This window comes from Grammomys surdaster, unplaced genomic scaffold (genome assembly GCF_004785775.1).
Source record: "Grammomys surdaster isolate TR1022 unplaced genomic scaffold, NIH_TR_1.0 172, whole genome shotgun sequence".
Classification (NCBI taxonomy): domain Eukaryota; kingdom Metazoa; phylum Chordata; class Mammalia; order Rodentia; family Muridae; genus Grammomys; species Grammomys surdaster.
The window spans coordinates 8,010,148-8,027,558 of record NW_021604620.1 but is presented as its reverse complement, the minus strand read 5'-3'; the positions used below and the strand labels follow the sequence as shown (position 1 = coordinate 8,027,558).

General features: G+C 43.1%; 1 protein-coding gene across 1 annotated transcript in view; it reads left to right on the top strand.

Moving 5' to 3' along the window:
* Osbpl10 (oxysterol binding protein like 10) overlaps positions 1–17,411 on the top strand; it is a 196,622-nt gene that overhangs the window by 128,560 nt on the left and 50,651 nt on the right. Inside the window, exon 7 of the mRNA XM_028767295.1 lies at positions 5,585–5,739. Coding sequence (XP_028623128.1) covers positions 5,585–5,739 — 155 coding nt within the window. The remainder of the gene's footprint in view (positions 1–5,584; positions 5,740–17,411) is intronic.

Genomic DNA, 17,411 nt, shown 5'->3' with positions numbered 1-17,411 from the left:
CACACACACACACACACACACACACACACACACACACACACACACACACACCTCTCTCCCTTTTCCTCCCTCCCACCCCTTGACCAAGCCAGCTCAGTCAGTCAACAGGGTCTCCAGGGAGTGAGGGAGGATTAAAGAAAGAAAAGACAATTAGACAACACTATAACATGACTCCAGTCAGTGCTGAGGCTGAAGAGAGGTTTTTTTTTTTTTTCCAGTTTACTTTTATAACATTCTAGGTACATGCAAAGAATATGGTCAGTCCCAAGGCATAAACAAAGTAGTCAAGGAACAAACAAGGCATAAACAAAGGTCCTGTGATTACTGTATTCAGGGTCTTAACAAGACCCATCAAGATACAAAGAACATATTCCTTGGCTCTATTCATCTTGAGCCTACTTGCCTGTCCTAGCCCAATGTCACATTCTTGCCAGTATCCTAGAAGGTGGCTCTGAGAGTTCTCCATACTCCCTCTCCTTTCTGGCCTCTCTGTTTGCCCTGCTTTTTTCTTTTTTCTTTCTCTTCCAACTCACATTTTAAAGACAGACTCTTATATGTGGCCAAGGACCTTGAACTTCTGGTCTTCTTGCCTCTACCTCCCAATCACTGGGAATAGAAGCACCCCACTTTATGCAGTGCTGGGAACCAAACCCAGGACTTTGTTTATACTAGACAAGCACTCTCCTAATATCTACCCCTGCCCCTTGAGATACCATAGTAGTTCATCTCCTGTAAGGTTTCCGAGTGTCTTCTGGGAAGCTGGTTGGCTGAGGCACCTTTGTCTACAGATGTCCTGCCCTGGTCCATCTTTTGTCCCAAGTGAACTTTCAGCTGCACCTGCTCCCTTCTATGCAGCCCAACTCACAGGCCTGTCTCTGGGGGATGGGAGCATCTTCAATGTCTTTTAGAGAAATTTGCAAGGAAGAAGAATAAAGTGATCTTGCTTTTCAGTCAGGGTTCGAAGTGTACAGCTCTCTCACCATCCCTGCCCATTCCTCGTCAGCAGCAAAATGGGGACATGTGCCTGGTTGGGCAGGGCTGAGAGTCTGTCTTCCCCTGCCTAGATCTATATAAAAATCGAGCAGACACAGACCCAGAGCTTGGAGCTGGGACTGCACTTGGGTTCCCAGCATGGAGGAGATTTGAAGCTTGAAGGGACTGGGGTTCAAAGAACTTCGTTCTCTTTCTTGTTGGTTACTTACTTCCAGGCTCACTGTTCAGGAAGTGGAGAGCCAGCTCCAAGCAGGGGCTGTAACTGCTCAGTGTGCTTCTGAGTCAGAACCAGACCTTTCCAGCCTGCTGGGCACCAACTGGGCTTGGGAACTCGGGTGCTAGGGCTAGCTTTCTCAGGGCTGTAACAGCAGAGATCAGGTGGGCCTAAATGGGGACTGAAGCAAGACAGGTAACGGGAAAGCTGGAGTAGAAGGCAGTTGGTCCACATTCCCTCTCTCATGTTCCAGACCATTCTCCTCCTCTCCCAAGCTTTCTGGAAAGTGCTGGTGATAAGCATGTCCCACTGGATGATAGAGGTGATGCTCACAGCTCTTCTGGGCTTTCCTGGGCGTCCGCTTCCCTTTCTCCTCTGCTTCCACTCAGCGCCTGCCTTTTCTGTCTGCTCCCTTCTTCTGGTAAAGCTGCCCACTGCCAGTCACTTTTATTTTATGGTTTTAAGGCAGGATAGAAATGTGATCATACCCATCAGTCAGTAAGATAGGTAGGAAAAGCTACGGGCTAACCTCGAGGTGTTATTTCAGACAGGTGAGCTTTCTAATCAGTCAAAACAAAGTTCTTGAGGGGCAAGTTTTCTGTAAAGAAAGCAGTCAGCCAGGGATCAGGAGATGGCTCTGTCCATACAGTGCTTGCCATGTAAGGTGTGAGGACCCAAGTTTAGTCCCTAAACTCATGTTAAAAAAGAAAGACGAGAGGAGACTTGGTGCCATGCATTTCATACCTTTGTAATCCCAGCATTGGATTGAGGAGGTAGAAACAGGAAGGACACCAGCCTGGCCAACCAGTTCAGTCATCAAGTTCCAGGCCAAATGAGAGAGTGACTATCTCAAAAACACAAGATGGCAGCGCTTGAGGACTGGCACCCAGCAGTTTCCTCTGGTCTCTGGACGCACCTGTTCACACCATTTCCGTCCTCTGCATGCATGTGTGCACACCATTTCCAGTCTCTGAATGCATGGGTACACACCATTTGTGTTCCTCCTCTACACACATACAAGTTAGGAACACTGGCTTTCTGCCCCAGATGTGCCTCATGCTTTTATCCCCTTGGGAGGTTACAGCCTGACTCTGAAACCCCTGGATGGCTTACTGGATCTAAGAGAGGTCACCAGGAACCGGTAGGTGATGCTTCCTGGGGACATCACTGGTCATAGCCTCTGGGCAGAGGACTGGTGACACTCAGCAACCCTGAGGCTCCTAGGAGACACAGAACTGACTAAGACATTTCAGTCAAACTTATGTCTGTAAAACTGTGGGGAGCCAGGTACCATGGCACACACCTCAGATCCCAGCACTTGGGAGACAGGTAGGAGGATTGTGAGTTTGAAACCAGCCTAGGCTACATAGAGGCTCAGAAAAGGGAAAAGAAGAAGAGAAAGAAAATGCATGCTGCTCTTTCTCTGCTAGCCTGCAGAATCTTGCTCTGATATGTACATGGCACTTTTTGATCCACAATTGCATCTATTTTGCTACAAAAACTGTATTTCTCTTACCTTGCCTTTGAGTTTGAGGAGAAACTATAAGCCACAAATGTAGTTTGCATTGTGTATGCTTTTGTTTTGTTTTAAACAAACCTTCTTTAAACAATATTTTTATACTTATCAAAGCCAAGATTACGTACCATGTATTGAACCGTGAATGAGAAAGACTGGGCACACTTGAGCTCCCTGCTCACTAAACATGGACTATTTTGGGCACTGTCATATGTGAGCTATTCCTGTATGTTATATCCATGTGGCCTTGCTGGGTATTGAACTCAGGACTTTACACTTGTTAGCAAGTACTTTTCCGTTGGCATTCTTCATATTAGTATGATATTTTTCTACATGTCAATGGTTTATTCAATCATTTTGACTTTGATGTAAGATATATAGTTATGTTTAGAAAACTTATCATCAGTTCATGGCCCAGATAAAACCAATGAGACAACAGTCCCAAGATGAGAATTCGAGTGGCCCATATCTCAGGAATTAGGCTCTGGGGTGGCTCACTGGTAAACATACTTGCTCCCAAGCCAAATTACCTGATTTGATCCCTGGGACCCACGTGATAGAAAGAGAGAACCAAACCCTGTAAATCGTCTTCTGACTGTCATGGTTACATGTACCTGTGGGAGTGTATACTCATGTATGTGTGTATCTGTGCACACATATACAGAACTACAGATGTGTGTGCATACACTAATGTAAAAACATCTCAGGAATTGTGACAAGTGATGCTTTAATATACTATATTTCAAGCTAAAATTAATGTAAAGCTAACCTACGATGAACAGAACATCAAAACGTTACATAGAAAGGCCTCAGTCAGCTTGGGCTTCGATCACCAAGGCTGAACCAACAGATACATATATCTGGTGGTATGCTAGAGGCTGGGCATCCAAGCTAGGCTCTAGCTGATGGGGTTTCCCCTTCCCTACTGATGGGCACTGACCTCCCCCACCAATGTGAGCTTCCACCTGCTGTGTGTGTGAGGTGACAGCTCTGTTTTTTTTTTTTTTTAAGGATACTGATCCTGTTGGATAAATGTCCTAGCTGATGATCCCATTCAATGCTAACTACTTCTAGAAAATTTCACCTTCAGACCTTGTTAGATTAGATAGAGGTCAAGACAGATGATTCTGAGCTACCATGTAGGTGCTGGGAATTGAAACCAGGTCATTTGATGGAGATTAAGAACTATTCCTAACAAATGGTTAAAACTGCCTTAGCCTGGCTCAAGATATCGTCTCAAGAGAATGCACATATCAAACTATAATATATACATATATGTGTGTCATTCTTGATATAAAATAAATTTGCCAGCTCTCGGGCTGAGAAGGGCTTGAGGTTTATATTTTATTTCAGTTGGGGCTTGCGCAGCAGAGTGATGTCGTCTCCTGTGTACGTGTGTATGGAGAAGTGTTGAGCATGGCACTGAGACATTTTGACATAAAAGTCCACTTGGTTGGATAACACCACACTCAGCAACTCACACACATACACACACACACTCACACAATACACATATACACACACACATGCACACCCACATACACATTTCTCTCCCCCTTCCCCCCCTCTTACACACACACACACACATTTTTGCTGCTATCTTATTCTATGTCCAACAATCAGATTCTCTCAGGATGCTAAAGGTTTAGGCCATTTCTGGACTTTTCTCAGAGCAAGTTCAGAAAGGATGCTGACAAACAGGATTGCTTTGAGAATGGAACACCTGAGACCCAAAGGATGAGTGAGCCCCTCCCCCAACCTATCTTTCCTCCCATCATTTATCCCTGCTCCTAGGTGGGGAACTGAATCTCCAGTCTGGAAGAGAGCTGAATGACCTATTTATCTACCTTGCCAGGTTGGGGTAAAGAAATCCACCTGTAATTATTCCTGCCTCTATTAATAAGCTCAAAGAGATTCCATGGTAGTACCAATACTAATACTAATACTAATACTAATACTAATACTAATACTAATACTAATACTAATACTAATACTAATACTAATACTAAAATACTAATACTAATACTGTAAAATCATATTGGAGGAGAAAATCTTTTCCCTCTCACAGGGGGGAGTCGAAGGAAGATCAGCATAATTCTTTTAGCTTAGCAGGCTGCTACTTCTGCTACTTCTAAGAATTATTTCTTGCTAGAATGGACCAGGCATTTTGGCCCTTCAGGATGGACCTTCATAGTATCCACTGCAGCTGGCCACATCTGGCAACAGGAGCATCTGTTTGTGCCCACACTGTGAACATCTTTCCTGAACTGTGAATACTAAACAATAGATTACATTTCAAGCAGCTTATATCTGATAATATGGCTCAGTCTTTAATGTAAAAATACCATAAATTATTTTTGCAGGTTAAAAATAATCATCATTCTCTGGTGTTGGTAAAATTGTTTGGCGGTGACTCTGGTAAAGTGCTTGCCACAGTAGTGTGAGGGCTGGGTCTCAGCTAGGTGGCAAAAGCCGGGTGGGTACAGCAGTGTGTATCTGTAATACCCACTCTGAGATAAAGACTGAGGGATTCCTGGGGCTCATGCAGCCAGCATAGCTGAAGTTGGTAAGCTCCAGGTTCACTGAGAGGCCATGAAGAAGAAAAAGTCAAAGTGGGGAAAGTCAAAGTGAGAAAGATACTTGACAATTGTGCCTTCCCAGTCTGTGATGACCCTGGTCCTGAGATTGTAGGGAAATGTCTCTTATATGCACAGTCAGGTACCTCCTTCAAAACAGACTCTGCCATGTATGACCAGGGGCCCATGTCACAAGGGTCCCCTCACATGGATAGGTCAGATATTTTGCAAGCTCTAAGTATTTGCTTTGGGGACTATCTGGCGTCATTTATCTCTTTATTTCAGAGACCATCCTGGGATGGCATGGGCCCACATCACATTCCACAGATCAACTGAAAAATGGGACCCTTGGCTCTCTGCCCTCGGCCAGTGCCAATATCACATGGGCAATTCTACCGAACTCTGCAGAAGAGGAACATAGCTCACAGCCAGAGCCAGAGGTAAGCGGAGGCCTTTCCCAGCACGCCCATTGCTTGTGTTAGTGTTTGTCCAGACAGCGACTGAGTACATTTATAACCTGCTCACTGCTTTAAGAGGAGACACATTATCAAAAGCAAGAATCCCTTGGAGAGACAATCATCTTCCTGTCTGCTTGGAATTCTCCCTTGTCCTTCTGTCTGGCAGCTGCCCGGACCAGTTGCCATTCTAACAATGAGGAGCCTCCGATTTTGATTGAAGTGAACCTCATTTTAACTTGAAGTGGGAGAAATTCTAACAGACCCTAAAAGTGTCTAAACATGCCTATGGGCATATTGGGAGCAGTTGTATGACATCATGTCGCTCCCTTGAACTATGGCTTCTCCATATGGTTCATGCTGTCCAAGCTCCTGCCTCTCAAGCTTGACTCCTGCATGCCTCCAACAGGTCAGAGGTGAGATGTCCTCATCTGTGTTATATGCAGCAGGTTTAGGCTGCACAGGGATTGCCCGGCTCTATCTCAGGACAATAACCCTGGCAGATATTGACTACCTGACAGATCACAGCAGGTTGTAAGGACTGTACTACTCACCTGCCTGACACAGCTCTGGTTCCCTAATCCTGCCTCTAAGTGGCCACTGGAAGGAGCTGTGTTCCTCTTGCCAAGTTTATTTTGTGTCAAGAATGACACACATGTATGTATATATTATAGTTTGATATGTGCATTCTCTTGAGACGATATCTTGAGCCAGGCTAAGGCAGTTTTAACCGTTTGTTAAGAATAGTTCTTAATCTCCATCAAAATAACTTTAGCCTGAAAATTGTGGGAGACTCACAATATTCATTTGGAAAGGGCAAAAGTCCTGGGGCAGCTTTTGCCACAAGACAACTGTGGTGAACAATGGCTGTTCCTTTCTGAGCGTCACCGTCTGATACCCTTTGGAAGTGATTTAGTGGCATAGATTTTACGAAGGCAGGAGCCACCTGCTAATGAATATCTTAGCCACTTCTAGAAGGGGCCTGAGCAGGGCTTGGAGTGAGTAGGGATATGAACTTTGGCCTGTGACTCCGCAAGGAGTTCCAGGCTGAGACAGACATGCAGCTGACAGAGGAGCTACAGCCAGTGTTGGTGATGGTATTGGGAGCCCTGTGTCCTTCAGGATACTGGGTGGGTTGGTGTTTGAGGATGGGTGCATAACTACAAAAGCATTTTTTAAAAAACATAACAGGCTGGCCATGGTGGTGCACATCTGTAGTCCCAATACTTGGGAGGCCAAGTTCATGGTTAACCTTGGCTACATAGCAAGCTATGGACTAGCCTGGGCTACCTGAGACCTTGTCTCAACGAGACAAAGAGTATGTTAATTAGCTATCTATAAAACAAACAAACAAATAAACCACAGAGCCATGAAGATGGCTCAGTGGATAAAATTACTTTCCATGCTAGACTGACAACCCGAGCCCAATCCCTGAACCATGTAACTGAAGGTGTAAGGAAAGGGTTAAGTCCAGAGTTGTCCTCTGACCTCCACATGCTCAAAATGTTACACAAAACAATGAATTAAAAAATACATATGTACATACATACGATACCCTCCATTCACCCAAAGAACAACTATGTACTTAGGGCTGTGTCGCACCGTAGTATACACAAAGCTTTACTCAGAAGGAAATTGGAAGAGTAGAAGAGTAGTCCTTTGTGACCATTTTAAAATTGACTTTTGTGTTAAAAAAAAAAAGGTTACATTCATTCATCGTGTGTAAGAGAAGTCGTGAGTGTGAACACACAAGTGTGCAAATGCTACAGTGCACGTGGGGAGGTCAGAGAACAGTTTTGGGGAGTTATTTCCTTCCTTCCACCATGTGGGTCCCAGGGATTTACTTTGGGTCGTCAGGGTTGGCAGCAACCCCTGAGCCATCCTTCTGTTCCCATGATCCTTTGTTTTTATATTCTCATTCTCAGCTGCATTCTCAAGTACAGGGTCTCAGAGACTAGAACCTCGTAAACATGCTAGGGAGGTCTGGGGTACCCATTTTTTGTCATATGGGTCCCTGTATGTTTCTTCTTCCTTTCCCAGGTAGCTGTGTCCTCTGTCCCCTAAAGGTAGAGCCGGCCTATTGTTTTTATTTAAGGTTGTAGGCTGCTTTACATCACCCTTCAGTAGCACTGGCAGAAGATAGTATCCATTGTTCCTGCTCCTGAGGCTGGTGAGATGTCTACCACCAAGCCTGACGACCTGAATTCATCCCAGGACCCACAAGATGCACGTGGAGAACCAACTCTTCCAAGCTGTACTCCGACCTCCACATGGAACAAACAGCATTTTTTTTTTTTAGGATTAAATAAAGGATGCATATGTGTGTGAGAGTAGCCTTCCATGCATGTGTGTCCCTAAGGATGCCAGACGAGGGTGTCAGATCCATTGGGGCCAGGGTTACAGGTAGTTGTGAGTCCCCTGACTTGGATGCTGGGAACCGAATTCTAGTCCCCCAAGGGAGCAGCGAGTGCTTTTTGCTAAGCCATTTCTCTAGCCCTGCAATTAAAAAAAAAAAAATTACAAACAAAATATACTAGGTTCAGCTTTTAAAAAAAAAAATATTCTGAAAAAGAAAAGGTCTGGCCATTAACATGAATGAGCTGTTGATTTCTGGTTGTCACTGTTGCCTTCGTCCTTTTGTGAGAGCCATGTAAGATACAGTCATGTGACCTCTCGAGGGGAGACTTGGGGTGGTGGGGTGGGGTGATGATGGTTTGTAGAGATAGGAGAATTAAAGTTATCTTGTAAAGGCTCCCTTATTTTTCCTCAGTGACAGCCCTGGCAGATAATCCTCAAAATCCAAATGGGGCCAGTGGTTAGAAAATAGTTTTCTTTTTGGATCAGCGTGCTTTGTCTTTTTCCCCTCTTAATAGTTGAAGCAGCTAGCAAAACCCACCCAATAGTTCTCATGTCTGATGAAGCATAGTGTGGCCATTGCCTCTTCCTGCACAGTCAGGAAAAACCAACTCCAGGAGGAGTGAAGGGAACTCTCTCAAGGCTGGATGCTCCTTCGGTTCCCCCACCTGTGTTGGTATAGAGAACATAGTTACTTCCATGAGTGGTCCCCATTGAAGAACTAATTTAAAGAGCTAGGGAGATGGTTCACTTGGTAATGTGGTTGTCACTCAAGCATGAGGACCTGAGTTTGGGTCCCCAGCACCCGTGTAAAAGCTGGCATGGTGGTACACCTCTGTATTTCCAATCCTGGGAGATGGAGGCTGGAGGACCCCTGGGGTTTGCTGGCCAGCCTGTGTAGCATTGGTGTGCGCAAGGTCCAGTGAAAGACAGACTCAAAAAAGTAAGGTGGAAAGAAAGCACCAGGGGAGGACACCCAACAGCAGTCTCTGGTGTCCGCATGTGTGTGAACACAGGGACACACTCTCATGCTCCAGAACTCTGTTTAAGGATTGTAGCTATTGTGCATAAGCTTAAGGAAAGAATTTTCTTCTTGATTATTGCTTTGATCATCCACTCTGTCTTCCAGAGTCATAATTAGGATGCAGACATATGCCTGTCTCCTTCCCTGTTTTCTGACTCACCATAAAAACAACTCACATATGGCAGAAACACATGCATTTTCTTTTTCACATTTATTTAGTGTGTGTTGGGGGGAAGAGGACATATGCCATGTGTAAAGAAAGAGGGCAGTTAGCAGTAGTCAGGTCTCACCTACTGCCGTGTGAGTCCAGGGATTTGAACTCAGGGCATTAGGCTTTGTGGCAAGCATCCTTATCATCCTCTGAGCCATTGTGCTGGCCCACACATGCATTTTCAAATTTAGTTTGCTTAATTCCCAGCAGAACCAAAGCTCAAAGAATGGCATGTGTTGAATCTACGCTCTAAGAGGGAGTGTGGCGGGCCCTGATGTGGGATCCAGTGATCTGCTGGGGCAAGAACCAATTAAATGCTAGAATGAAGTGTGCTTCCATAGTGAAATGAGTTAGGGGCCTGGTTTTACTTATTAGTAGAACAAATGTATGGTTCTGTAACACTATTTGAAATTCAAATTTAGTTTGTAGAAGGTTTTATTCTGCCTCCTTTATCTATGACCAGTGTGCTTTAGGACTGGCGGGCCCTTTGCCTTTTCTCTGTCTGTTGCTTCGCTTTCCCTGGATGGATGTAACGAAACAGCTGTGTGACACAAATGGAGGAAGTGATTCCATCTGGGCAACTTAGTGAACAGATTTTACTTGGGTTGCTTACAGAGCAATGCCTGGAGGGCCCCTCCATTGCCTCAGCTTTAGTCATTTCTGCAAGGTGGTCCTACTATGTGTTTCCAGAACTGTGTGAAATCTCCTGTGCATGGCAAGGTACTCCGGGCTGCCACCAGACTTCAGCCTCTCCCTTCTCACAGACTGCTGAGAGAAATTCCAGTTCCTCAGGGAAGGAAGGGCACCTGTCTCTTTAAAATGTCATCCCTAGCAAGTGCAGTGATTTAAATCATCTGTTTTTACTTTTTAAAATTTAGGTTTTGGATAAGGAACAGAAAAATAAATAAAACCAAGCCTTTGGAGTTTAAATATTCTGACGCCATGTTTTAAATAACAGTTATTAAACTCTTCCTTCATGTGTAAGCAATACCTTCTTACACATGAAGTACACCTGTCATACAAATCTTACACCTGTCATAGACTTCTGCCAACTGAGTGGCTTTGGTTTTTATAAATCCACGTCTCTACTGCAGACGGATTCCGGCTCTCAGTTACGGTTGTAAGCATTGAGCAGCAGTGACAAGCACGGGATATGAGGGCTTTTGTCTCCGTGTCTTTTTGTCTCGGCCCATTCGGCGGCATGAACACTGTTGTGATGCACAGAATTATCTGGTTTGTTAACAGATCTGAAAATCATGGGGGGGGGGGGAAGGACTCAACTTTCCAATGACATTTCCGTGCTGATGCTTGTCTGGATATCCATGACAGGTGGGCAGGTGGTACTATATGTATCATAAGACTATTCTTTTACCCTACATATTAGCAACATTCAAAATTGAGCTCAGGGCTGGTCGGGTGGCTTGGCAGGGAAAAGCGCCCCCTGCAAAAGCACGTGACCCGAGTGTGACTCTCCAAACCAATGGGGGAAGGGAAGTTTCTCTCTGACCTCAGCACACACGCCCACACCAACACATGCACACAATAATAATAAATCATTGAAAATGAGAGTCTGGGTCTAGAGACGTAGCTTACAAAGAGTCCTTGCTACAAAACCATGAGGACCTGAGTTTGAATCCTAGCACCCTCAGAGAAAGACACACATAAATCCCACGCTGGGTGAGGGGAGAATGGAGAGGATCTGGAGCCTGTTGGCTGCCAGCCCAGCTGGAAAAAAAAATACAAGCTGTAGTTTCAGGGAGAGACCCTGCCTCAAAGAAATAAGGCAGAGAGTGATGAGGATACCTGACATCTTCTGCACACAGGCCCACAGACCACACACGGGACCACATAACACATACAGGGCCACACAACACATACCACACACCACACATATATTAGATATTAAGATGTGACATTTTAAGATGCATATCATATACCATGAATTAATTACTGTTGATAAACAACTTCATCATCCAAATAGCAGAAGTAGGCCATCTTAAACTGACAGAATATTAGCGTCTTTCTTATGAAGCAAAGGTCAGAAACCACACAAAACTGCCTCCACAGACTGGGCCAGGCTTTTCCGTTTTAACCTTTTTTTTTTTTTTTTTTTTTTTTATTGGATGATTTATTTACATTTCCTATGTTGTCCCCTTACCCCATCCCCCACCACCCCCTCGGAACCCCCAATCCCCTCGCCCCTCCTCCTTCTTCTCTGTGGATGTAACCTCTATCTACACCCCCCCCACTCCCACCTCCCCACCCTCAAAATTCCCACCCCCTGGGGCATCCAGCCTTCATGAGGTCAAGGTTCTCTTCTTCCACCTATGCCCAGCAGGGCCCTCCACTTTTACATATTCAGCTGAAGCCCTGGATCCCCCCCTAAGTGCTCCCAGGCTGGTGGTTTAGACCCTGGGAGCTGTGGTTGGTTGGTATTGTTGCTCTCCTCATGGTGCCACAAACCCTTTCAGCTCCTTCAGTCTTCACTCTAACTCCTCCATTGAGAACCCCATGATCAGTTCAATGGCTAGTTGTGAGCATCTGCCTCTGAATATGTCTGACTCTTGAAGGCCTCTGAGGAGATATCCATATCAGGCTCTTATCAGCATGCACTTCCTGTCTTCCACATCAGCATCTACCTTTGGTGATTGCACATGGGATAGATACTCAGGTGGGGTGGTCTTGAGACGGCCCCTCCTTCAGTTTCTGTCCCTCACTTTGTCTCCATATTTGCTCCCTTGAGTATTTTGTTGCTCCTTCTAAGAAGGACCGAATCACCCTCACTTGGTCTTCCTTCTTTATGGGCTTCATGTGGCCTGTGAGTTGCATCTTGGGCATTTCAAGGTTCTAGGCTAATATCCAATAATCAGTGAGTGAATACCATGTGTCTTCTTTTGTGATTGGCTTACCTCACTCAGGATGATAATTTCTAGTTCCATCCATTTACCTAGGAACCTCTCAAATTCATTGTTTTTAATAGCTGAGTAATACTCCATTGTGTAAATATACCACATTTTTTTAATCCATTCCTCAGTTGAAGGACATCTGGGTTCTTTCCAGCTCCTGGCTATTATAAATAAGGCTGCTATGAACATAGTTGAGCATATGTCCTTGTTATATGTTCGAGCATCTTCTGGGTATATGCCTAGGAGTGGTATAGCTGGATCCTCGGGTAATGCTATGTCCAATTTTCTGAGGAACTGCCAGACTGATTTCCAAAGTGGTTGCACCATCTTGCAGTCCCACCAACAATGGAGGAGTGTTCCTCTTTCTCCACACCCTCGCCAGCATCTACTATCACCTGAGTTTTTAATCTTAGCCATTCTGACTGGTGTGAGATGGAATCTCAGGGTTGTTTTGATTTGCATTTCCCTGACGACTAAGGATGCTGAACATTTCTTTAGATGCTTCTCGGCCATTCGAGTTTCTTCCATTGAAAATTCTTTGTTAAGCTCTATACCCCATTTTTTAATAGGGTAATTTGGTTGTCTGGAGTCTAATTTCTTGAGTTCTTTGTATATATTGGATATTAGCCCTCTATCAGATGAAGGATTGGTAAAGATCTTTTCCCAATTTGTTGGTTGTCGTTTTGTCCTATTGACAGTGTCCTTTGCCTTACAGAAACTTTGCAATTTTATGAAGTCCCATTTGTCAATTCTCGATCTTAGAGCATATGCCATTGGAGTTCTGTTCAGGAACTTTTCCCCTGTGCCCAAGTATTCAAGGCTTTTCCCCACCTTCTCTTCTATTAGTTTCAGTGTATCTGGTTTTATGTGGAGGTCCTTTATCCACATAGACTTGAGCTTTGTACAAGGGGATAAGAATGGATCAATTTTCATTCTTCTACATGTTGTCTTCCAGTTGAACCAGCACCATTTGTTGAAAATGCTGTCCTTTTTCCACTGGACAGTTTTAGCTCCTTTGTCAAAGATCAAGTGACCATAGGAGTGTGGGTTCATTTCTGGGTCTTCAATTCTATTCCATTGATCTTCCTGCCTGTCTCTGTACCAATACCAGGTAGTTTTTATCACTATTGCTCTGTAGTACAGCTTGAGGTCAGGGATGGTAATTCCTCCAGAAGTTCTTTTATTGTTGAGAATAGTTTTCGCTATCCTGGGTTTTTTGTTATTCCATATGAATTTGAGAATTTCCTTTTCTAACTCTGTGAAGAATTGAGTTGGGATTTTAATGGGGATTGCATTGAATCTGTAGATTGCTTTTGGCAAGATGGCCATTTTTATTATATTAATCCTGCCAATCCATGAGCATGGGAGATCTTTCCATCTTCTGAGATCTTCTTCAATTTCTTTCTTCAGAGACTTGAAGTTCTTGTCATACAGGTCTTTCACTTGCTTGGTTAGATTCACACCAAGGTATTTTATATTATTTGCAACTATTGTGAAGGGTGTCATTTCCCTAATTTCTTTTTCAGTCTGTTTATCTTTCATGTAGAGGAAGGCTACTGATTTGTTTGAGTTGATTTTATAACCAGCCACTTTGCTGAAGTTGTTTATCAGGTTTAGGAGTTCTCTGGTGGAAGTTTGGGGGTCACTTAAGTATACTATCATATCATCTGCAAATAGCGATATTTTGACTTCTTCCTTTCCTATTTGTATCCCTTTGACTTCTTTTTGCTGTCTGATTGCTCTGGCTAAGACTTCCAGTACTATATTGAATAGGTAGGGGGAGAGTGGGCAACCTTGTCTAGTCCCTGATCTTAGTGGGATTGCTTCAAGTTTCTCTCCATTTAGCTTGATGTTGGCTACTGGTTTGCTGTAAATTGCTTTTACTATGTTTAGGTAGGGGCCTTGAATTCCTGATCTTTCCAAGACTTTTATCATGAAGGGATGTTGAATTTTGTCAAATGCTTTCTCAGCATCTAGTGAGATGATCATGTGGTTTTTTTCTTTAAGTTTGTTTATATAGTGGATTACATTGATGGATTTCCGAATATTGAACCATCCCTGCATTCCTGGGATAAAACCTACTTGATCATGATGGATGATTGTTTTGATGTGGTCTTGGATTCGGTTTGCTAGAATTTTATTGAGTATTTTTGCATCGATGTTCATAAGGGAGATTGGTCTGAAGTTCTCTTTCTTTGTCGGGTCCTTGTGGGGTTTGGGTATGAGTGTAATTGTAGCTTCATAGAACGAATTGGGTAGTGTTCCTTCTGTCTCTATTTTGTGGAATAGTTTGAAGAGAATTGGTATTAGGTCTTCCTTGAAGGTCTGATAGAATTCAGCACTAAAACCATCTGGTCCTGGGCTTTTTTTAGTGGGGAGGCTTTTGATGACTGCTGCTATTTCCTGAGGGGTTATGGGACTATTTAGATGGTTTATCTGCTCCTGGTTTAACTTCGGTACCTGGTATCTGTCTAGGAAATTGTCCATTTCATCCAGGTTTTCCAGTTTTGTTGAGTATAGGCCTTTGTAGTAGGATCTGATGATTTTTTTGAATTTCTTCAGTTTCTGTTGTTATGTCTCCCTTTTCAGTTCTGATTTTATTAATTTGGATACTGTCTCTGTGCGCTCTGGTTAATCTGGCTAAGGGTTTATCTATCTTGTTGATTTTCTCAAAGAACCAACTCCTGGTTTTATTGATATTTTGTATTGTTCTTTCTGTTTCTATTTGGTTGATTTCAGCCCTGAGTTTGATTATTTCCTGCCTTCTACTCCTCCTGGGTGTATTTGCTTCTTTTTGTTCTAGAGCTTTTAGTTGTGCAGTCAACTTGTTAGTGTGTGCTCTTTCCAGTTTCTTTTTGTAGGCACTTAGAGCTATGAGCTTTCCTCTTAGCACTGCCTTCATGGAGTCCCACAAGTTTTGGTATGATGTGTCCTCATTTTCATTGAATTCTAAAAAGTCTTTTATTTCTTTCTTTATTTCTTCCTTGACCAAGTCATCATTGAGTAGAGAGTTGTTCAGTTTCCATGTGTACGTGGGTTTTCCATTGTTTTTGTCATTATTAAATACCAGTCTTAGTCCGTGGTGATCTGATAAGATGCAAGGGATTATTTCAATCTTTTTGTATCTGTAGAGGCTTGTTTTGTGACCAATTATATGGTCTATTTTGGAGAAGGTACCATGAGGTGCTGAGAAAAAGGTATATTCTTTTGTTTTAGGATGAAATGTTCTATAGATGTCTGTTAAGTCCATTTGGTTCATAACTTCTGTTAATTTCAAAGTGTCTCTGTTTAGTTTCTGTTTCCATGATCTGTCCATTGCTGACAGTGGGGTGTTGAAATCCCCCACTATTATTGTGTGAGGTGTAATGTGTGTTTTGAGCTTTAGTAAAGTTTCTTTTATGTATGTAGGTGCCCTTCCATTTGGAGCATAGATGTTCAGAATTGAGAGTTCACCTTGGTAGATTTTTCCTTTGATGAGTATGAAGTGTCCTTCCTTATCTTTTTTGATTAATTTTGGATGAAAGTCGATTTTATTTGATATTAGAATGGCTACTCCAGCTTGTTTCTTGGGACCATTGGCTTGAAAAATTGTTTTCCACCCTTTTATTCTGAGGTAGTGTCTGTCTTTGTCACTGAGGTGCGTTTCTTGTATGCAGCAAAATTCTGGGTCTTGTTTGTGTATCCAGTCTGATAGTCTGCGTCTTTTTATTGGGGAATTGAGACCATTGATGTTAAGAGATATTAAGGAAAAATGATTGTTGCTTCCTGTTATTTTTTTTATTAGAGGTAAAGTTATGTTTGTATCTTTTTTGGGGGTTGTTGGAAGATTACTTACTTGCTTTTCCTAGGTTGTAGTTTCCCTCCTTGTGTTGGCATTTTCCATCAATTATCCTTTGAAGTGCTGGGTTTGTGGGAAGATATTGTGCAAATTTGGTTTTGTCATGGAATATCTTGGTTTCACCATCTATAGTGATTGAGAGTTTTGCTGGGTATAGTAATCTGGGCTGGCAATTGTGTTCTCTTAGTGTCTGTATGATGTCAGTCCAGGCTCTTCTGGCTTTTATAGTCTCTGGTGAGAAGTCTGGTGTAATTCTTATAGGTCTGCCTTTATATGTTACTTGACCTTTTTCCCTTACTGCTTTTAGTATTTTTTCTTTGTTTTGTGCATCTGATGTTTTGATTATTATGTGACGGGAGGTATTTCTTTTCTGGTCTAGTCTATTTGGTGTTCTGTAGGCTTCTTGTATGTTTATGGGCATCTTGTTCTTTAGGTTAGGGAAGTTTTCCTCAATAATTTTGTTGAAGATATTTACTGGCCCTTTAAGTTGGGAATCTTCATTCTCATCTATACCTATTATCCTTAGGTTTGGTCTTCTCATTGTGTCCTGGATTTCCTGGATGTTTTGAGTTAGGAGTTTTTTGCATTTTGCATTTTCTTTGACAACTGTGTCAATATTTTCCACCGTATCTTCTGCATTTGAGATTCTCTCTTCTATCTCTTGTATTCGGTTGGTGATGCTTGCGTCTGTGACTCCTGATCTCTTTCTTAGGTTTTCTATCTCCATGGTTGTCTCCCTTTGAACTTTCTTTATTGTTTCTATTTCTAGTTTCAGATCCTGAATGTTTTTGTTTAATTCCTTCTTTGTGTTTTCTTCCATTTCTTTAAGGGATTTCTGTGATTCCTCTTTAAGGGCTTCTATCTGTTTACTTGTACTCTCCTGTATTTCTTTAAGGGAGTTACTTAATTCCTTCTTATAATCCTCTATCATCATCATGAGAAGTGATTTTAATTCTGAATCCTGCTTTTCAGGTGTGATGGGGTGTTCAGGGCTTGCTATATTGGGAGAATTGGGCACTGATGATGCCAAGAAACTTTGGTTTCCGTTGCTTATGTTCTTGCGCTTGCCTTTCGCCATCTGGTTAACTCTAGTGGTACCTGCCCTCACTGTGTAAAACTGGAGTCTGTATTTCCAGTTATCTTGCTTATTGCAGAGCTCCTCAGAGTCCAGAGGTCTCTGTGGTCTTATGCTCCTAATCTCCTGGGTGGAAGAACTCCTGGGACTCAGGCCACCTCTTGGATCTGGAAATCCTTCTGCTCTGAGTGCAGTGGGTCCTCGATGACTCAGGATTCAGTTTCAGCTGCTCTGAGTGCAGTGGCTCC